Source organism: Carlito syrichta, unplaced genomic scaffold, assembly GCF_000164805.1.
Source record: "Carlito syrichta isolate Samal-C Ts95f unplaced genomic scaffold, Tarsius_syrichta-2.0.1 Scaffold315373, whole genome shotgun sequence".
Classification (NCBI taxonomy): Eukaryota; Metazoa; Chordata; class Mammalia; order Primates; family Tarsiidae; genus Carlito; species Carlito syrichta.
In genome coordinates, this window is record NW_007259469.1 from 227,521 (window position 1) to 250,894 (window position 23,374).

Genomic DNA, 23,374 nt, shown 5'->3' on the forward strand with positions numbered 1-23,374 from the left:
GAGTTGGATCATGTGTGTTTTTAATCTTTTGCCTGTACTCTTGTGAAGAATGTTGTTGTTCTTTTTTCCTTTTCTTCTGTGTTCAATACTTTCTTAATTGTTTCTTGTAGAGGTGGTATTGTGGCAGTGTAGGTTCTTAGGGATTGGATATCTGGGAAAGATTTCAATTCTCCCTCACTGATGAAGCTTAGCTTGGCTGAGTAGGTTATTCTCAGTTGAAATTGTTTATCTTTTAGAACTATGAAGATAGGGCTCCAAGCTCTCCTAGACTGGAGGATTTCTGTAGATAAATCTGCTACTGTTCTAATTGGTCTTCCCTGGTGCGTAGTCTGACCTTTTTCTCTTGCAGCCTTTAGGATTTTTTCTTTTATATCTACTTTGTTTAGGTGAATTATTACGTGTCTGGGAGTTGGTTTTTCTCATTTGTTGTCTTGCAGGGGTTCTCTGAATCTCTTGTGTTTGAATTTTTTCATCCTTGATGAGATGAGGGAAGTTTTCTTGAATGATTTCATGAAATGTTTGTTCCAGTGTGACCTCTGTTTATCTCTCTGCCTCAGGAAGGCCAATTACTCTTAGATTCAGTCTCTTGAAGTGATCACTCATCTCTTGAAGGTTTTGTTCTGTCTTTTTTAGCTTCTTTTCTATACTTTTGACAGTTTGGGTTAGTTCTGTGTTTTGGTCTTCAAGTTCTGAGATTCTATCTTCTGCTTGGCTAATTCAGCTTTCCATGTTTATTAGTTTGTTATTTATTTCCATCACAGTATTCTTTACTGCTGTTATTTCTGACATCAGTTCCTTCCTATTTTCCTCTTGTCTCTCCTCAATATTTTTAATTCTCTCTATTAATGTCTTGATGTCTGGGTTTGTTGCATGTGCCCAGTCATTCTGGGGGCTCTTCATTGTTTGTGTTCCGGAATCTGTTTTCTCAGTTTCTGATCTCTCAGGGGTCTATGTGAGACCTATATTCTTCTTTTGGTTTTTCTTCATTTGTGTGACTTTTTCCCCCCTCCCTACTTTTTCCTTCCCTCCATGTCATGGCCTCTTTAATTCTGTTATTCAGAGGTAGAGGGATTGCTTTTACTTCTGTTTGTTCAATCTCCTATTCTTTATGTATGCCCTCTCACTTTGTTCACTTCTGGAGTTGCACTGTAGGTTGGGGGTGGTCCTTTTTGCAGTTTTGAGATTTACTTAAGGGGGAAGCTGTGATTCAAAATATATCTGCAGGTCCTGGTATTTGCCGACAGGTGTATGGATAATCTGAAACCCACTTCCCACTGCCTTGGAACCTGTCCATGCAGTGGGGCTATAGGTTTACTCTATGAAATAAAATGTGGATAGCAGAGGGAAGAGAATGAAGCAGACAGTGGGGGGAAGAGGGGGGTGGAGAGAGAGAGGAGTAAGGGGGGAAACAGACAAGTGTCCAACAAATGGAGAGAGAGACCTAAACTGAAACAGACAAAAACAATAGACCATGGATACAGACTAACCAACTCCCATAGAAAAGAAAAATAAAACATACAATGATGCTAACATACAGGCTAACCAACCACTTTATTGGTGTTCTGTTCCTCTATACAAAGATATGGTTTACAGAGAGGAGAAAAGAGAAGAAAAGGAAGAGGAAAAGAAAAAAAAAGGAACAAAACAGTAAGAATAGAATTAAGTCATTAAACTAACAGAACCAATCAAGCACACTCTGAGACTTTTTGTTTAAATCCAGTGTCCTTTCAGCTCTGATTTCTAGCTGTCTTTTCAAGCTGGTAAATTAGTTTGCAGTTAGGGTCAGTTGCCCCTGGCCTGCTGTGAAGGACAGTTCAGAACACCCTCAGTTCACCACTCAAATCTGGCCTGTGTCTGTTTTTCAAGCTTGCTTCTCCCGTTTTGGTGTTGTTACCTTGAATCCCCAGCAGGTGGTGCTATCTCAGCTTCTCCCCCAAGAGTGTGTGGAGCTGGACAGGAGTCGGAGATGGGAGCCTGCTTCAGGGCACATGGGAGGAGACCCATGGCTGGCAGGACATCACAGTGGCGCAGAGGTGGCAGCGATCCCAGCAGATCTTGCCTGCAGGGGCTTCAAGGACTGAAGTCGTGGATCACCTCATGCATGGGTGGCACGATGTGCTATGGCCGCCACAGAGGCAGCAGCAGTGCGGCGGCTGCTGTGTCCGTGGCTGCAGTGGTTGTCCAGACTGCTGCGATGCCCCAGTGGTGGTGACTGCCAAGCTCCGTGTGAAGAGCAGGCTGCCCACATTGGGATACGCAGCCCCCAGGGAGAGAGCCAGAGACCCTCTGCGTTCTCCTTTGCAGAGGGTTTCATAGACCAGGCTGCCCCATCACCATCTTGCTGGAAGTCAAAAAAATTATTTTACTGGATAAAAAAATATAGTACATATACACAATGGAATATTATGCAGCCATAAAAGAGGACAAACATATAGACTTCACAGCAACTTGGATGGATTTGGAGTCGTTCATACTCACTGATCTATCACAGAAACAAAGAACAGAGTACCATATGTTCTCACTCATAAGCAGAACTTGAACAATTATAATACTATAAGAAAGGTATTGGCAGTAGTGGGAAACTGTCAGGGGAGGGGAGGTGGGATTAGCAGTTGAGGGAAACTGCTAGGGGAGGGAGGGGCATGCCTCATCAACAAGTGTACCTGCATAATCAACATTTGTATACCTAACCCTGAATTGTACCCCACATCTTTATAATAAAAAACAAAACAAAACAAAAAACAAGCTATTTTGTAGATGAAGAAATGCAGCTCAAAGGAACGCAAGCAATTTCTCAAAGTTTCTGAGATGGTAAACAGCTGAGAAGGATGGAATCTCTTCTGCCCATCTGAATAGTTTTCCCCTCACACCACACTGCTTCAAGCATTTACACATACCAGGATGTTGGCAAATCAGGCTAAGTACTAGATTAGTACTGTTTAATAGAAATACAATGTGAGCCACAGATGAGTGCATACATGTAATTTAAAATTTTTAAGTAGTTGTATTAAAAAATTAAAAAGAAACAGGTGAAATGTATTTATAAATATAGTTTATTTACTCAATAGTTCTAAAATATTACAATTTTAACATACAATCAATATTTAAAAATTAATGGGATATTTTACATTTTTTTCATACAAAATCTTTGAAATTTGGCCTGCATTTTATACTTAACACATCTTAATTTGAACTAGCCACATTTTAAGCCACATGTGACGAGTGGCTAACATTTTGGACAGCACAGCTTTAAAGGAGGTTCTCTTTTACTAAATAATTTTAAAAACAAATTGATTACAATTGAACATCTTTTACCCAGTGTGTTTGTGAAGCTATTTAGATTCTATTTAGGCTATATTTCATTAGGAACATGAAGACAAGTTTAATTGCTTGTTTTAGACTAAGATGAGATTGTGGCTTTAATTTCCTAACATTTGGATGAATTAATCATATAGATGAGACATAATTGTCTGATGCTCCATTTAGCTCTGTCAGCTATGAAGTCAATATGTGGAAAAAGTTATAGAGTGATAGCAAATAATTTCTACTTTATTGTTTGATAGGTATATTAAATTTTATGTTGGTTCATAATTAATATTCTACTATTTTATGACATCTGAATATGAATGCTATTTAAAATCCACAATTAACTAACAATTTTGCCCTCTCTATGTACATTGCCAAAGCTTATAGTTTCATATTTTTTCAACTAAATTATTTCCATTTACTCTGCTTGTTAGTAACTTATTTGTAGCTTGTTAGTAATTTTCAAGATAACTATTACTTTATGAGCTTTTCCTTTTATTTATTATCACTGAATGCAGAAATAATTACATTTATCAGAGAACACTTTTAAAAAATAGAGGTAAGCAAAGAGAAAACACTATATATATGACTTTGCTTGATGAATACTAGATGGAAGAAAAAGAAGAAAAGAAACATAATAGGTAACTGACATTTACTTACTGAGATCATAACAAGTTAAAAAATTGGAGTTCTAATTATTGGATGGTATTTTTTTCCCCTTAGAATGCCGTCTCAGACTGCTGGAAAGTTCAGTACCTCAGCATGTCCACTCTCAGGTTCTTCATTTCTAGTCTGCACTGGTTTTGTGCCAACAATGATTAATAAGGGGAGAAGTTCTCAGAAAAAGCAACATGGGGCAACCCCTTCGGGTCCCCTCCTACTGTGGGAGCTTTTCTGTCCTCTCAATAAATCCTGCTTTCTCAAAAGAAAAAAAAAAAAAGGAAAAGCAACATAATTATTTGATCTTCCAGTGTTCATTTAGTCACACTAAACCAATTTCCTGCATCACTACAGTTCCCATTTTCTCTTGGGATGTTCCAACATGATCATTCAACCTAATATTAGAATTTATATTTTTTGTAAGGTCTAGGTAATCGTTGTAAACAATGATTTTGTTTTTGTCACATATCTTTAGTAGCTTTCTCTTAAAATAAATACATTATTTAAAATAACTACTTTATCAGTTTATACTCTTTCTTGAACCAAGCATCACATTTAGTGATTATTCAACCTACTTTGGGTTTGTTGTGAGGATAAAATATATTTTAAATTCTCTTGGCTGTGGTAGAATGCATTTTATCAAGGGTAAAAAGGCAAAAATTTCTTTAGGAAACCCCCAAAATTCGAGTCTTAGGTTTCCCTTTGCTTAATTATATTTGCTCGCATGTTATATATTTATGAAAAGTCTAAGAATAGTGGCTTAAATGTCTAATTCAACAGTCTTTATTGGAAATATCACTACAGTTTACATCTGCCTTTTTGATGCAATTGTTTTAGCTAGTGACTACACAGTGTAATGGTGCATGAGGCTACATTTTCAATACTTCAAGAAACTGGAAAATCTGGGTTTTATAGGATGGAAGGGTCATCTAAAAAAAAAAGGTTTCTGTTTTTTACTGGGTATGAAATCAAATTTATCTTGAGTAAACATGATTGGAGAAAATGGAAACATAGTGGCTTGACAGATTTGTGTCCAGGACAATTGACATTTGTTATTTTTTAACCTGGATAATACAGATAGGATTTGTTATGAAAAAAATAAAGTATGTGTAGCCATAAGTAAAGATAAGTTTAAAATTTATATGGATAAGATTGTCAAATTTTTATATGAGAAGAAAAACACCTATTTTATATACCAAATGTTCATAATAACAAGTTTTCACCACTCCTTATCCTTGAAGTTCAACTGGAATTAAAGTATAATTTTTTGAGGAAGCCATATTATAAGAACTGACACTATTGAGAACCAATAATGTAAGAAATTATAATGACCACATTCACAGGCTTGTGTTTATTTGCCTTATTAGTGCTTATAAAAGAACATAAAGTTGAACATTGTTAATGTCTAAAAATTAAACTGAGAAAAAAGAACTATTGCTCTTCTAACTCTTTTAATTTCTTAATGATTGCTGGTGGTTGTTTTGAGGTGGTATTATGGCATTTTTATGTGGTAATTAAAATTCTAGAAGACCTCATGATGATTAATTAAATTTTTCCTCATACCATTCCAAAGAAGTAGACCAGTTTTATTACTCTGCTTTTGGACCTGGATAATTAAGTCATAATGTCTGTATAAGGTAACTTTATTCAATTAACTCTACCACGTTTAAAAATGTTCTATGTCACCCCAAAGCAAAGAATAAAATGGTAACGTGGAGACAGATTTTGTCTCACTATAAATATTTTGTTTGTTTGTTTTGAGTTGGAGTCTCACTCTGTTGCCCAGACTGGAGTACAGTGGCTGCTCCCGGTCACTTCAGCCTCGACCTGATGCGCTCTGGTGATCCTTCCGCCTCAGCCTTCCAAGTAGCTGGAACTACAGGTGTGCACTACCACACCCAGCTAATTTTTTGATTTATTGTAGAGAGGAGGTCTCGCCAAGTTGCCCAGGTGGGTCTCGAACCCGCGGGCTCAGGCAATCCACTCACCTCAGCCTCCCAAAGCACGGGATTACAGGCTGAGTCACCAAGCCCAGCATAAATATTTTTTAAAAATTAGAATTAATAATGTTTTTTATAGATGATCCTGCTTGTCTTTGCTGAGTCTATTCATTTGAATTTGAGGTGTCATATGTTTTTGTCTTAAAAATGTTCCATAGAGTTGAACATCATTGGTCTGCCCCCAATCAGCTCAGAATATTTATCACTTAGATACTGGTCTCAGACCACACTGCATTTGTATTTCTTTCAATGCAAGTATGTCCTTTCATTATACTTTTTTTCCAAAGCAATATTAGAATTATATTGTATTTTTTAAAGTCATTTTTCTTTCTTCAGTCAGCTATCAGAATATCTTTAGTTACAAAAGAATACCCATTCCAACTCAAAGTCACTTAAATAATAGAGCAATCTCTTATTGAACAAGAAGTCCAGAGGTAGAGAAGTCCAAATACAGTGAGGTCTGGTCTCTTGCCGTGTCTTCCTGCAAGTTGGATAACTTCCTGCCAGACGATTGCAGCAATTCTACATAACAACACCCAGAAGGAGAAAATGACCTTTCCTGTTTTGTGACTAGGAAATCTTTGCCCCAGCAGACTTCTCACATTTCATTGGCCAGAATTAAATCTTTTGCCCATGCTCCTGCCAAGCATCCCTTTCACAAGGGAAGTTTGTGAATGGCTTAAGGTCCATCAAGATTCTCACCTGGGGCTGAAAATCGGGTTCACTTTCCCTGAAGCAAGGCTTGGGGTCAATGGAGAATATTAGATCCTGAATAAAAATCAGCATTCTGGCAGGCAGGAGCAGGGGTAGGAGCAATGTCTGCTACAGTTTCCTTTTCCTTACATTTCTTATAATGAATATAATTATTTAAAACCTAGCATACAGGGTGATTGAGCCATTACATTTTACTTCTAAGAGTCTATTTTATCTTGATCATGTTATTTCAAAACTTGCACTAGAAATTGTATTGCCTCTTAAAACCAGTGAATGAATTTAGGAGACAAAGAGTGGTTTACAAGACTTGCCATTATCCCTGCTATTCTACCTCCAAAATATAAATATTCTAAGTAAAAAATTGAGCTTTCTATGCAAGCTGTTCTAAAAACAACAACAACAAAGTAAAAGCTTGCTATTTGGAAAATGTGGCTTCCAAATAAATCACTTAGTCTCCTCTTCTGATCCGATTCCCCTCTGTAGTCCCTCCCATAAGAAATTCTGAAGCCATCATTTTTAAAACCCTACCATATTTTCATTTTCCTGTCACTCCTCAGAAGAATGAGATTTTGGATACTGGTACAAATTCTGGCTTTGCCTTACAGGTCACTTTTTGTTTTTTTGTTTTGGATTCTTCAAGTCAATGGATTTTGACCATGCCCCTGAGAGTTTATTCTGATTATCAGCTCCCAGCTGAGCAGCCAGACCGGGTGGAGTCCAGGGACCCTGGGGTGGGACTATACTATGGGTACGGAACTCCGAGAAGAGAAGGTATACACTCAAAGAAGATCCGAGAGCAGATTCTGTTGTTTGGCAATGGGTCTGGAAACAGGGAGCTCCCTATAAATCAAGCTGAAAATGAGAGATTTATATTTGCCTAGGGCAAGGTGATTGGTGGGTGAAGAGACAATTTCAGGAACCAGGTTGATTTTATTGGGTGTTTAGATGGGCCTGACCGAGAAAGACAACATTGCAAAGTAAAGTCAAATTGTATTTTCCGGAGGGTCATATCTGATGCAGCCAGATAAGGCGACTGTGACAGAACTGTCTCTTATCCACATTAATTCACTCGTGGCTCCCTGCATGCCTACTCTTAGTGAAGGAGCACTAGATTGCCCCTAAACACTCTTAGGCTTTCAGAGATAAGAGTTTTTCTTTAGGTCACTATGGCCGTTTTGCAATCTCAGACAGTAATTGAATGCTAATAACTGCACTAATTAGGAGACACTAATTGCCATTTTGCTTGGAAAATTCCACTCTTGAAAAAATATAAAACAATTTTTAGCCAGTTTATAAACACAATGTTTAGCTTCATAAACTTGTTTCTGTTGTTGAAGTACCTGTTACCCTGACATACCTTGTTTGCCACTGTTGCCTGCCTTCTGCCCCAAATGTATTTTGATGTCATGGAACTAGAGCCTGAGGAAAGTGGTTTCAACACAACTATGATGAATACTAGTAGCTAAGTTAATAGTGAGTCAATTTAGGATTTTTGGAATAACTCCAACAGGTGGAATTAAGGAGATGATCAGTCTCAGTCGGATTGAATTTCACAATTCTGTTCTTGTTTTCTGAATTACCTGGTTTGTCTCAGTTCCTGAGAACTCATAATGAAGTGCTATCTTTAATTAGATATCATATTTGGGGTTGGAGGATGAATGGTGAATACCTCACTCTTCTACAGGTTCAAATTCCCTGAAATGTTAAAAGTGCTCAATAAACCCAAATGTTGTAAAATCTTGGTATGCTATGATAAAAATGAATAACCTGAAGTACTTTAAATTAGAAAATTTGGATGGACAAAAAATAATAGAAATTGTTGAGAATTGCTAAAGATCTGTCTAAAGACTCTTTACATTGCAAAAGTTTGGAATAATTTTAAAGTTTTGTTTAAAAATTTCTTTAACCTTATAGAGTCATTTTTCAAGTTCAGAGAGTAGATAAGAGATCAGAATATTTTTCACTGTCTGTATAATTTATCTAGTTCTGTCATTAGAATTATCAGTAAAACAGTTGAATTAAATAAGAACTTTGAAAGGTAAAAGCTAACCTTAGTTTCAGCTTTTTTTTGCTGTTGAGTCAGAGTCTCACTTTGTCACTCAGGCCAGAGTGCAGTGGCAGGATTACAACTCACTGGCACCTTGACCTTCTGTTCTCAGGCCATCTTTCTGTTTCAGCCTCCCAAGAAGGTGGGACTATTAGGCGTGTGCCACCACACTTGGCTAATTTTAAAATTTTTTGTCAAGATGAGATCTCGCTATATTGCCTAGGCTGATCTTGAACTCCTGGGCTCAAGCGATCCTCCCTTCATGGCCTCCCAAAGTGCTAGGATTGTAAAACTGAATCACCGCACCCAGCCAGTCTCAGCTGTTTTATATAGATATGTCTGTATAAAGAAAAAAGTGAAGGTTTGATTTAGAAAGATAAATATCCAGATTTAAATTTAGAAATGCAAATAGATTGAATAGAATTTCATTTTAGAAGCTACAAGGCGTGTTTCTAGAAAATGGTTACTTTGTTATTGTGACGAGGCTATCATATTTGAATATTTCTTTTAGATTTTTACTATCCCCACGCTCAGCATGTATAGAGTGTATATACATATTGGTGGGAGATTTCTCCCTTCCTCACAAGCAGCATTCTATTAAAGATGCAGGACTGTGCCATTATTATTGCCTATGTGAATATTCGCCTCAAATTTAAGCCTACAGCTCTGGAAACTACTATAAATATATACTCTAAAAATAATAATATTGTGAGCATTTATATATCTTTTCCTTTCAGCATGCTTTTTTATTTTTATTCTACATGAACTAAAAAAAAAATGACTTACAATTTGCTTAATTGTGGTAACCGGAAAATGCTGTTGGGATGTGAGGCTTTTAAAATCAACAAGAAGGTCAAAATGAATGTGATGACAGTTCATGGCATGCTTGGTTTGAAATATCTGGCTTTAATGTTTTGCAATCATTTCATATGTTTAAGTGGCTTTAATGTTGCCACTAAAATGACAGCTAATTAATACATTCACTCAATGTATAAAAATGCACTGAGTGCCACAAAATCTCCTGCTGCTATATTTATTTATAGCAGTGTACACTGCTTAATGTTTGCTTCTACTTGAAAAATGTTTTTGTAAATGTTTACTGTTTGTGCTTTCTCTTTGAGGACAGTCACAATCTTGCACCACCACTCAGTATGAGATATCATCAAAGCAATTAGTTTAGAAGTACTTCTCCATTTACCAAAAAAACGTTTAAACCATTTTTGAAAATTATGAGTAAAATTGCATGTAGATTACTTTAGGATGGGTTCTGTAGAAACAAGCTGAGATATGGATTCTCAGAACAGTTGATCTGTTAGGAGATTCTCTCAGGAGAAGGGCTTTGAAGAAAGCTGAATAGGTGAGGGGATAACCTCTAAGCAAAAGTAAGTCTCAGGAGACATTGGCCACAGTCTGCTCCCATGGAAACTCTGGAGAGCAAATGGTATCTCAGAGTTGGTCCCTTCTGAAGACAAGTGGTCTGGTCTCCCGTAACCCTATGTAAATCAGTCATTGGTTGTGGTTGGCCCAAACTAAAGAGAGTGAGAGTGTAGCCTACTGGGAGGAGGGCAGGGGAGGGGAGACAGCTCCCACTCAGCCCAGGGCAGTTCTTCAGAGAATGAAGAGGCATCTGTGAGTTATTAGCTGACACTCACAACATCTTGTTGATTGGAATTCCATTTAATAAAGACAGTCTGGACATGGCACTAACAGCATCCTTTATATAGATGAATAACAATTTAGAAGAACAGAAGACTTATTGGACCTTGATTCTTTTGCTTCCCCCTCTACAGAACACACACCCACATATCCACATTTATAATCAAATAAAGGTGAAAATTCAAACTGCGTTCAAGAATCTTCTATTACAAAAACAGATTTAAAAAATTAATGAAAACATGGACTTTGTTCTGTTTTTTATTTGTTGCCTGTGGTGCAGTAGTAATTTACGTGGCTAACTCTGCTATTAAAACGAATTCATGTTAACATGAACGCAGATAGGTTCCTTGAGAGAGGACCTCAGAAGAGGTCGATGAAAACCTGTGGTTTTATTCAATGCCAATTTCACTCAAGTAAATCTTTCTCCTGGCTTAATGCTCCTAACTGTAGTGCTTTATGTGCAGAAGCCTTTGTCTATACATGCATAGCTGATTCAGATAAGACCAAAACATTTTATGTGTTCAGTGAATTCATCTCACATACTTCCTCTGCAATAGATTATTGTTATACTGAAGAACAGTAGAGTATTCCTCTTCCTGGTAAAATATCTCCAAACCTCTTCTTTTCATTTTAGAGCAGGTAGAGAGGATTTTCTTCTTTGAAAAATAATTTTTCTTTTTTCTCTCTACTTACCAGAAGAATGAAGTGCTTTATAGAAACCTTATATCAGGACACTGGAAGTTCCATTAGTATCACTGATTTAAAGGGTATTTCATTCTATTTTAAGTTGTCAAATTTTTTCAGGCACATGAGAGACATACAAAATACTTTGAATTGCACAATTAACTTTAAAATCTAAGATCACTGATATAGTAGAAATAAACAATGGCAAGTCTCCATCATGGATCAAAGAAATATTTGTGCTAATAATACTCCCTCTGATTGCATCTGTATTTGATTATTCTAATTTATTAAACAGGAATAATATATGCAAATAAACTCATAGCACAAAGAGGCATTAATTCAGTTTAGAGTTCAAGTTGATATTGCAAACTTTTCCCTCGGCATAGGACTTTGCTAAGACTTTATATAGAACACAAATCAGGTCAGTACTAGGAGTGTTCTGAAATGAAAAAGACACTTTGGAGCATAGTGGACATGTAATTGGGAAGATGACTTGAAGCAATCCTGTTTACTAGTGATTTCTTTAGTGATCTGAATTTCATTGGTTATCTTTTCATTACCAATATTAGTATTGCCCCTACAAATCAAGAAGTTAAGAGTATAAATAAAAGATAGTCATAGACTTTCCTTTGAAGTCAAACCTTAAATAAGTGTCTTCCTCAGTCCATCTTTATGTTCTTCTGTGTAATTAATATTTAACTGTCTACATGTGTATTTTTCTCCAGTTTAGGGACAGGAACTTTGTTGAATGAGTAAAATTCTTTTTTAATTTGTGTGCATAATAATTCCTTTTGCAATGTTTGTTTCATTCATTGGTCATAATTTGTAAAATATTGTTATAGCAAAAGAGAATCAATTTTTAAAAAATTTATTTAAGAGTTGTGAAGTACATGTGAGGATTTGCTACATAAGTAAATTGTGTGAAGGTGAGGTTTGGGCTTCTAGTGAGCCTCCTACTCCCCCAGTAGTGGATGTGGTACCCAATGTGTGGTTGTGTGCCTATTTTCCCCCTCTTGTCCTCTCTCCTTTGGCATGGTCCAGTGTCTGTTGTTCCTGCCATGGTGTGTGCATGCCCAATGTTTAGTGCCCACTTATGCGTGAGAGTATGCGGTATTAGTTTTTTGTCTCTTAGAATGATGGTCTGCAGCTGTATCCATGTTGCTGTAAAGATATGATTTTGTTCTTCTTTATGGGTGCATATTATTCCATCATGTATATGTACCACCCTTTTTTATCCAGTCCACTTTCAATGGGCCTCTAAGTTGGTTCCATGTTTTTGCTATTGTGAATAGTGCTGCAATAATCATATGTGTGCAGGTACCTTTTTGGTAGAACGATTTGTGTTCTTTTGGGTATATTCCCAGGAGTGGGACTGCTGGGTCTAACACTTGCTCAATTTTTAACTCTGAGAAATCTCCACACTGCTTTCCACAAAGTGGACCTAGCTTACATTCCCACCAACAGTGTAGAAGTGTTGCCTTTTCTCTGCAGAGATGGTATCTTGTTGTAGTTTTGATTTGCATTTCGCTGCTGATTAGTGAAGGTGAGCATTTTTTCATGTTTGTTGACTGCTTGTATGTCTTTCTTTGAGAAGTCTGTTTATGTCCTTTGCCAATATTTAATGGAGTTATTTGTTTTTTCTCCTGTTAATTTGAGTTCCTTATTTTTTTTTTTGAGTTGGAGTCTCACTCTGTCACCCAGACTGGAGTGCAGTGGCTGCTCCCAGCCACCGCAGCCTCGACCTGCTGGGCTCCGGCGATCCTTCCCGCTCAGCCTTCCAAGTAGCTGGAACTACAGGCGCGTGCTACCACGCCTGACTAATTTTTTTGATTTATTGTGGAGATGAGGTCTCGTCAAGTTGTCCAGACGGGTCTTGAACCCGCGGGCTCAGGCAATCCTCTCACCTCGGCCTCCCAAAGTGCTGGGATTACAGGCTGAGCCACTGAACCCAGCCAAGTTCCTTATCTTAATAGATCCTGGATGTTGGGCCTTTGTCAGATGTCTAGCTGGCAAATATTTTTTTCCATTCTGTGAGTTGTCTTTTTACTCTCTTGATGTTCTTTTGTTGTGCAAGATCTTTTTAGCTTGATAAGGTCCCACTTGTTAATTTTAGCCTTGCTGCATTTGTTTGAGGACTTGGCCATAAATTCATTACCTACTCTGATGTCCAGGAGGGTGTTCCCTAAGTTTTCTTCTATGATTTTTATAGTTTGAGGTCTTATGTTTAAGTTCTTGATCCATTTTGAGTTAAATGTATATATGGTGACAGGTAGGGAGTCCAGGTTCATTCTTGTGCATGTGGTTAGCCAGTTTTTCTAGCACCATTTGCTAAATATGTTTTCCTTTTCCTAATGTTTTTGTTGGCTTTGTCGAAGATGAGTTGGTTGAAGGTCTGTGGTTTTATTATTAAATTCTCTGTCCTATTCCACTGGTCTATGCATCTATTTTTGTACCAGTACCATGCTGTCTTGGTTACTGTGGCCATGCAGTAAAGTTTGAAGTCTGTGAGTATGATGCATCCAGCTTTTTATTTTCCTTGAGGATTGCTTTAATTATTTGGGCTCTTTATTACTTCAATATGAATTTCAGTATTGTCTTTTCTAGGTCTGTGAACAATGATGCTGGTAGATTGATAGGGATTGTGTTGGATCTGTAGATTGTCTTGAATAGAATTGATATCTTGATTATGTTGATTCTTAAAATCTATGAGCCTGGGATGCTCTTCCATTTGTTTGTGACATCTTTGAGCAGTGTTTTGTAGTTCTTATTGTAAGACCTTTTACCTCTATAGTTAAATGAGTGCTGAGGTCATTTATATATATATATTTTGACTATTGTGAATTGGATTATATTTTTGATTTGGTTCTCAGCCTGCTTGTTGAAGGTATATAGTAATACAACTAATTTTTGCACATTGATTTTGTGTCCTGAGACTTTACCAAAGTTGTTTATCAGTGCAAGGAGTTTTTGATAGACTCTCCAGGATTTTCTAGGTATAGAATCATATCATCTGTGAGGAAGGATAATTTAACTTCTTCTTTTCCTACTTGGATACCTCTAGATTCTTCCTATAGCTGATTGCTCTGGCTAGAACTTCCAGTACTTTAACAATAGGAGGGATAAGAGTGGGTATTCTTGTCTTTTTCCATTTCTTGGGGGAGTGCTTTCAACTTCTGTCCATTAAGTATGATGTTGGCTGCAGGCTTGTCATAGTGGTTCTTATTGTTTTGAGGAGTGTTGATTTGATGCCTAGGTGTTTGAGAGTTTTTATCAAGAAGGGATGCTGGATTTTACTGAATACTTTTCCTGCATCTATTGAGATAGTCATGTGGTTATTGCTTTTATATCTGTTTATGTGATGGATTACATTTATTGATTTGTGTATGTTGAATCAGTCTTGCACTAGGAATGAAGCCTACGTGGTCATGATGAATAATCCTTATTCATCCTTACTGTAATGTGCTGTTAGATGTAATTTGCTAGAATGTTGTTGAGAACTGTTGCATCTATGCTCGTCAGAGAAATTGTGGTTTCCTTTCCTTGTTGGGTCTTTTCCATTTTGGGGTGTCAGGATAATATTGGCTCCATAGAATAAGCTAGGGAGAATTCCTTCCTTCTCATTTGCTTGGAGTACTTTTAATAGGATTGGTATGAATTCTTTCTTATACTTCTAGTAGAATTCAGGTGAGAGCCCAGCTGGTCCAAGGTTCTTTTGGCAGTGAGGTTTCTTATTACTGAGTCAATTTCTTGGATTGTTATTGGTCTGTTTAGGGTTTCAATTTCTTTCTGCTACAATCTTGGGAGGTTATGTGGTGCCAGGAATAACTCCATTTCTCCAGACTTTTTAGGTTATTTGCATACAGCTGTTCATAGTGATCTCTCATAATCTTTTGTATTTCTTAGGGTTGGTTGTAACATTTTCTTTTTCATTGTAATTGTTTCTTTTTCATTGTAATGTATTTGAATTCTCTCTTTCTCTGTTAATCTGGGCTGGGGTCTGTAAATCTTATATATCCTTTCAAAACCAGTGTTTCTTCTTGTTGATTTTTAGTACGATTTTTCGTCTCTATTTCATTTAGCTATGAGTTTATTTTGATGATTTTCAATGTTCTATTAATTCTAGGATTGGATTGCTCTTGTCTTTCCAGCTCCCTATGTGCAGCATTGTTAACTTGAGATCCCTCTATTTTCTTGATATGTGTTTGCAATGTTATAAACGTCCCTCTCAGTACCAATTACTTGGTTTCTCAGAGGTTTTGTATGTAGTAGCTCTCTTTTATTTGCTTCTAGGAATCTTTTATTTCTGTGTTAACCCAAAAGTCACTTAGAAGCATATTATTTAATTTCCATGTATTTGTTTGTTTTGGGGGTTCCCATTGTTGCTGATCTTTATTTTTTTCTGCTATGGTCTGAGAAGATGCTTGGTATGATTTTGACCTTTTGAAATTTGTTCACACTTGATTTATGTCTAAGTATAATCTTAGAGTATGTTCCATGTGCTGATGAGAAGAACGTATATTTTGTGGTTGTTGGATGAAGTGTTCTGTATATGTCTATTAGATCCAATTGGTTGTGTGTAGAGTTAAGGTTCTGGATTTTCTTGTTAGTTTTTTTTTTTGCCTCGATGATCTATCTGTATAAGGCTTTTAGTGGGATAGTAAAGTCTTCAACTATAATTGTATGGCTTTCTCTGTCCTCTCTTAGTTTAACTAGCAATTGTTTTATAAATCTGGGTCCTCCTATGTTGGGTGCATATATATTCAAGATGGATATTTCTTGTTGGTGGATTGAGCTTTTTATCATTACTTAGTGTCCTTCACAGTCCTTTCTAACTATTGTTGGATTAAAGTCTGCTTTGTCTGATGTAGCAATAGCTACTCTTGCTCTTTTTTGTTATTTGTTTTCATGGATGATCTTTCTTTAACCCTCTACCTTGAGCCCATGAGTGTCATTTGCAGTGAGATGGGTTTTCTGAAGACAGGAGAAAGCTGGATCATGCTTCTTTATGCAGTTTGCCAATCTATACATTTTGAGTGGCATGTTCAGTTTGTTCACATTAATATTGATATGTGGTGACTTGTTCCTGTCATATTGCTATGAAGATTGCTTTGCATTTTAGGCTTTATAGTTGATTTGTATCGTCTGTAAACTGTGCTTTTTTCCCTATCGTTTTGTGATGGTTGGGACTGTTCCTTCATTTCTGTGCTAGAACTTTCTTAAGTATTTTTTGAAGAGCTGTTCTGTGGCATATTGAATATCTGGCATATTGAATATCTGAGAAGGATTTTAATTCTCCTTCATTAATGAAGCTTAACTTGGTGGGGTAGGAAATTCTTGACTGGAATTGCTTTTCTTTAAGAAAATTGAAGATGGGACCTGAGTCTTTCCTGACTTATAAGGTTTCTGCTGAGAGGTCTATCGGGATTTTGGTGGGTCTTCCTTGTTAGGTAGTCTCTCCCTTCTCTCTAGCTACCTTTAGGACTTTTTTCTTTCATGCTCACCTTGGCAAATCAGATTATTAAGTGCCTTGGGGATGGTCATCTCATGTAATATCTCATAGGAGTTCTCTGAAACTATTATGTCTGTGTGGTCACCTCTCTAGTGAGATCAGGAAAGTTTTCTTGCCTGACATCTTGAAAGACTCATTCCAGGGTGTTCTCAGTTTCCACTTCTCTCTCAGGGAAGGCAGTCACTGTAGATTTGATCTCATTACATCATCCCAAACCTCTTGTAAGCTTTGTTTACTCTTCCTAAATCTTTTCTCCTTGTTTTTGACCGACTGGTTTAGTTTAACAATTCAATCATCAAGTTCTAAGATTCTTTCCTCTGCCTGTCTGATTCTGCTGTCAAGGCTTGCTACTGTGTTCTGAAATTCCAGGACAGAACTCTTCATTTTCAGAAGTTCAGTTTTGTTCTTTCTTGAGAACAAAACTAAGCTTTCATGTTTGCACTATTTCTGTGGCCTCGATGATTTGCATGTCCACTTTCTCATGGATCTTGTTGAGTGTCTTTGCCATCCATAGCCTGAATTCTAAGTCTGTCATCAGGGGCAAGTCATTCTGGATAGGTTCCATTGCTTGGGATCTGGGAATTGCCAGTGTTGTTATTTGTGAGGGCAGTCTCATCTCTTTTAATTTTTTATTGAGATAAAGTTGCTACTATTGAGGTGGCAATGTGTGTGTGTGTGTGTGTGTGTGTGTGTGTGTGTGTGTGTGTGAGTGTGTGTGTATGTGTGTGTTTACCTGACCTCCCTCCTCTGGTCCACCAGTGAGAGGTTCAGCTCTGGCAGGAAGGGTGGTGAAATAGGGAGAAACTGGCACTTCTTCATTGGTGCAGTCTGGTGGGACCTGGGTAAGTCCTTTCCTTTAGCTTAGAGGCTTTTCCCGTTCTCCAACACAGGTCCCCGGGGCCCTGGCTGTCCAGGAGCTCTGATGGCCCCCTCCCAGTTTATGTGTCTCACCTGAAGATTTGGCAGGCAGCCAAGAGGGGCCCCCTGGCTCTACCCTGACATGGGAGGGACTATTGTAGTGTTGGTGGTCCCCTGAGGGAGGCAAGTCATGTTTTGCAGCCCTGCACTGGGGTCACAATCTTTCTGAAATGGGCACGTTGCTCCTGCTGGGTGTTGGCAGGCGTGGGGGAGCCCATGTGGCACCTCTTAGGGTGTTTCCTACAAAGCTTCTTCATGGTGGGGTTGGAGGCTGCAGTGCCAGGGCTCTCCAAAAACTGGGATTCCCTGGGCTCCATGGGGACCTCTCTGGTGCCTCTGTCCCGATTTAGGGCAGCCTTCTGTGCCTGGCTGGTGTGGGAAGGATGCAGGTGAAGGGCCTAGGCTGTCTCTCCCTTGGCTGACACTGCAGAGGCTTGTGTGAGGTGTGTGGAGAAGAAAAGCTGACACTCACATACCCCTTCTTTCTCTAAGGGCACTCTCCCAGTCTCATAACAGGGCTGCTTCTAGGAGGACTGGCAGCTTGGAACTGTCCAACAGACCATCGGCTTGGGTTTTCAAGCTGACCCTCAAAGGCCTAGGTATAGTCCATATAGGTTTCTTTGCTGAGAGCAGCAATCATGTGATGGCTTTAGTTGGTCAACTTGGCCCTTGCCAGAATAAATATTTTAAAACATATTATAACCTGTCAAATTTCTTTGAATTATACCTGGAATTCATGGCATGACCAAACAGAGAATAGATTCTTTGTATTAGAGTTCAGAAGCTTTTATGTAACAGACATTAAATTTGGCTAGTATATATTTTTAAAACCCCAAAACCTTATTTTATGTAATTGTTATCAGTTGCTAATAGTTTATTGTTATGTAATATGTAATTATTATCAGTTGCTAGAGGTCCCTCAAACTTCATGATTCTTCAACAACATGTTGTAACATTTTTGTTGCTTTCAGAAACTGCCAACTGAGTGATGAAGACCACTGGATTTATCAGGTTATTTTGAATCAGTACCCCGGAGATCTCACTGGCAGAAGGACTCTGTATCTAGACATGTTACAAAGATATTTTCCTCACAAATCTAGGCATGATTTGGTGAGTGCTGGACCTACCTACACACTGGCAAGCTAAGTTGTTTTAGTGGTCAATAATTATTAAGTGATATATATATTGCAAATGACACTCTGAAAATTATTTTTTCCTACGTTCTAGAAAATAATAAGATTATAGGTTGAAAGCCTATGCAGGCCACTTTTCTCAGGTCTGCATAGTCCATAGAAAGTGGAGGACCCCGCTAGTGACATTTACTCTTTCTGTGCCTACTTGCTGTAGAGATCTTTACCATGGCTCCTAGGGTTGCTCTGCTAGTGTCTGACCACCCCCTAGGTGTCCATACAGTCACCTTCCCACCCTCAGAGGTTCTGCCCTCTCTGGATCGTGCCTAAAAGTGGAGTGCCTGCTCCTCCATTGACATAGCTTGACTTTCTAGTCATGGAAGGGCCAACACTCGCCCTTGGGCCTGGTACTTACTGATATGCTTCTTACACAGCAACTCTGCTTGATTCTCTCGGTGGCTCTGAAATACAAATGACCCAAATACAGAACTCAAAAACCTGACTGAAATTTCTCTGAGAAGGAACTGGGAAATTACTGTTTTATTGTTTTGTTCTTTAGACAAGACCACAAAGGGAAGAACTTAGAAGTTACCATATCATCAATTAATTTCACAATAACTCACCTTATAACATATATATAAACAAACACAGACTCTTAATTTTTACATGCTGTAAAATATTAAAATGTACTCTGCATTTTTATAATTGATTTAAATTAAGCAAGTAGCAATAATACTCAAATGTGTATAGAAGTGACCGTGTCATTGATGTGGAAATTCCTTGCATGACTGAGGATAAGAGAGGTGTTATTGTTATACTTATATCCAGATGAAGAAACTGATGCAAAGGCCATACAGGTAGTATGACCAACCATTTTCTCCCATTTCTTCTATCCTCTCTCATTCCACCCCTTTTTTGGGTGACAAATACCTGTTACATAATAAATAGTTCACTCCGGATTTTTAACAATTTCTTTCTTCTTTTTTTTTTTGAGTTGGAGTCTTACTCTGTTGCCCAGACTGAAGTACAATGGCTCACTCACGGCCACCCCAGCTCGACCTGCAATCCTTCTGCTTCAGCCTTCCAAGAAGCTGGAACTACAGGCATGCACTACCACACCCAGCTAATTTTTTATTTATTGTAGAGACAAGGTTTTGCCAAGTTGCCCAGGCTAGTCTTGAACCTGTGGGCTCAGGCAATTCACTCACCTCGACCTCCCAAAGTGCTGGGATTACAGGCTGAGCCACCGAGCCCAGCCAATTTCTTATTTTTTGAGACAGATTCTCACTCTGTTGCATAAGCTGGTGTGCAGTGGCACAAATCATAGCTCACTGCACTCCTGGGCTCAAGTGATCTTCCTGCCTCGGCCTCCCAAGTAGCTAGGAATACAGGTGCATCCGGCTAATTTTTAAATTTTTTGTAGAGTCAGTGTGTCTTGCTATGTTGCCCAGACAGATCTCAAACTCCTGGCCTCAATTGATCCTCTGGCCTTATTCTTCCCAAGTGCTGGAATAACAGGTGTGAGCCACTGTGCCTGACCAAAAACATTTAGTTTATTAAATTAGATCTTCCTTTTTATTCCATGTTGGTTCTATTTGCTACTGTGACAGGCTGTCATTTTTAACTTTGTAGATTTTTATATTTTTCTATTATTAACATGGCAGCAATTTTTACATTTACTTCTTACATTGGATTGATCAGTATGCGTTTCTGTATGGTGTATGTTTCCTTTCTTAATGTTTGACAGATGTTAAGTATATTTTTGGCTTTATGAGACAAAGATAAAAAGTTTACAGAACAGATTTTAGTAACTGATACTTGATTTAAGTGAGACCATCATGTACCTAATTAAACATACCTAAGGTATTATTTTGGGCAGGACCTACCTTATCCTGTTTGCTAGTTGCTTTTCTCTCACCTCCTACAGGTTATATAATGAATCAAATTCAGAAGTGTGGATTTTTAAAACAAAATTCAATAACTTTAGAGGGTACAAATTGTTTTAGGTTACATGACTGCATTGTATAGTGGCAAAGAAATCTGGGCTTTAAGTGTACCCAGCACCCCCACCTGTGCACATTATACTTGATAGGTGATTTCTCATTCTTCTCCCCTTCCAAATCTCACCCTTCCAAGTCTCTAATGTCCATTATACCATTCTCTATGCTATTGCGGACCCTTAGTTTAGCTCCCTTTTATAAGTGAGAATCTGTGGTACTAGAAGTTCCATCCAAGTTGCTGAAAAAGACACTATTTCATTCTTTTTTTTTTATGACTGAATAGTATTTCATGGTGTGTATATACCACATGTTCATTATCCATTGATCAGTTGATGGGCATTTAGGTTAATACCACGTCTTTGCAATTGTGTGTTGTGCTATGATAAGCAGAGGTGTGGTTTATACTGGCAAAATAAAAAATTATTTAGATCAGTGATTCTCAACTTTGGAAGACACACTTTTATATGAGAAGCATTTCAGAATCACCTGCAAAGTTATATCAAACTACTTGGGCTCTCTCCATTCCTGTTCTTTCCCCCAGACTCTGATATCTCCCATGGTTGAGATTTGCTGCGGGAAGGAGCTATTGCCACCTATGTGAAAATGTCATGTCCCTCAAAAATGGACATGACAGTAGACAATACTTGGTTTAAGTGAGGATGAGAAGGGCTCAGAGTCACTACTATGATTATTTTAAGTTTAGGCATCCTAACATCTGAGCATTTCTGTAATTAAGGACAAAACTCTGAGCTTTCAGCATTTGTTGTAGCAATTTTTAAATGTTTATTAGCATGTTGTCTAACTGAAACACTTGATTAATAGTTAAAATGCCAAAAATGATTTAGATAAGGAAAGCTAAAATTTATATATAGGGTAAATATTGCTTTCTTTTCATAGAATCATTGCCATTCTTGATGTGAAAGCTGTTTTAAAGGCTGCCTGTTCTAACTCCATCCCTATGAAGAAACTAAGGACTTACAAACATTAAATGGCTTATCTTCAGTTACCAATCAGCCACAGGCTCAGAACTCTGAAGCTAGTACCTCTTTCCTGGTTCTGTTTCCTATTAAGATGCTAGTCCTCAAATGTTCAAAATCTGTGGTTAGAATTCATTTGATGCATTTTTATTACAATAACATAAAATGCAGGCCCATTTTCATAACGATAAGTATTCATGGTCTGTTATCTCTTCAGGTCAAACATGAGAAATATTGTGACCAATATCGCTTTGCTAAGGAGCAGCGAAAGATCCTGATATCAAATTGGAATAGAAATAGGAAGGACTTTATACAGAAGGCTGTGCTGACCCTCCTTGAGGCCTGTGCAACTCATGAAACAGAGAGCACCCTAGCTAAGGACAGGAAAAAGCAGCAGGAATTATGTGCTGATCTGAAAGCCAAGGTAAAACACTTCAAAGGCGTTTAGGTATTTGTTTAAGAATCCAGTGTTCCCTTTTGCTCAAACCCAACCCCAAGTTCAGTTACTATAAATAAGCCTATCTTTAATAAAACTGTTAGTTTGAACCATAAAACTGTAATTCTTTTGGGTTGACAATCAACAATTTTATGTGCTTCAACCAAAAAGTTACTATAGCAGGATGATAATGTTAAAGATTTGATTGAGACATCTAACACTGACCATAGATGCTGCACACTAGACTGAGGTGCTGGGCAGAACTGCAGAGTGTACTTATAAAATAATTGTCGAATGCTGATTCAGAGACTCTTGGACTTCTCATTTACATCAAAGATTTAAAAAGTCAAGCTATGAAGAGAAAAGAGGTTTCTTGAGGAGATACTACCACCACAATCAAGATATAGAACATTTCTACCACTCCTCAAAAATCCTTCCTATCCCTTTGCAGTCAATATCTTCACTCACCTTCAGCCTTTGATAACCACTGATCTGTTCTAGGTCCTAATATTTTTGTCTATTCTAGAAAGTCATGTGAATGTAACCAAACAGTATATAGCCTTTTGAGTCTGGCTATCTTCACTCAGTATAATGAATTTGAAATCTAGCCTTGTTGTTGTTTGTAGCAATAGTTTGCTGCAAGCTTACTGGGCTGTGTGTGAATCCTCAACAAAGTGTGAGGTTTTTTTCCTCCTCGGGCCCGAGAGAGTCTAGGGGGCCTTGAGGATGGCTTAGGGAGTTAGTGAGTAACCCCAGTAGTTTGGAAGGCTTGAGGACTACTGTCTTATGCTCACAGGGAAGTACAGAAGAGCTGCCTCAGTGGCAGAACTGAAAATAAGAGTGACTGCTGTGTTGGGGCAACTGCATTCCCCAGACGGGTCATGGGTGCATGAGTCCTGGAAGCCTGATGTGGATATCGCCTCCCTAGCCATGTTGGCAAGGGTCATTAGAAATAAACTGTATTGAGTTACAGCATACATTCAGTCAAGTGCACAAATCTTGATTTATTGATAAATAATATGGTAGGAGGATGATGGCACAATATGAAATTTTATTCTCTCAATAGAAGTAAGCCATAGCAATTAATACCATGTAAAACAAATGTCTCTGACCTAAACACTAGAGAAAAATGACTTGTCTGCATTTTAAAAGAACCAAAAAACAAAACAAAAAGATAGGCTGGGCACAGTGGCTCAAGCCTATAATGCCAGCATTTTGGGAGACTGAGGTGAGAGGATTGCCTGAGTCCAGGGGTTCGACATCAGCCTAGGCAATTTGGTGAGACCTCCTCTGTGCAATAAATAAAAAAATTAGCGGGACATGGTGGCACATGCTTA

The 23,374-nt window shown here is 38.0% G+C and overlaps 1 protein-coding gene across 1 annotated transcript in view; it reads left to right on the forward strand.

Annotated features, from left to right (window-relative positions):
• The window catches only part of CCDC148 (coiled-coil domain containing 148), a 270,375-nt gene that overhangs the window by 115,927 nt on the left and 131,074 nt on the right, over positions 1-23,374 (forward strand). Inside the window, exons 10-11 of the mRNA XM_008072646.2 lie at positions 18,466-18,604; positions 21,819-22,025. Coding sequence (XP_008070837.1) covers positions 18,466-18,604; positions 21,819-22,025 — 346 coding nt within the window. The remainder of the gene's footprint in view (positions 1-18,465; positions 18,605-21,818; positions 22,026-23,374) is intronic.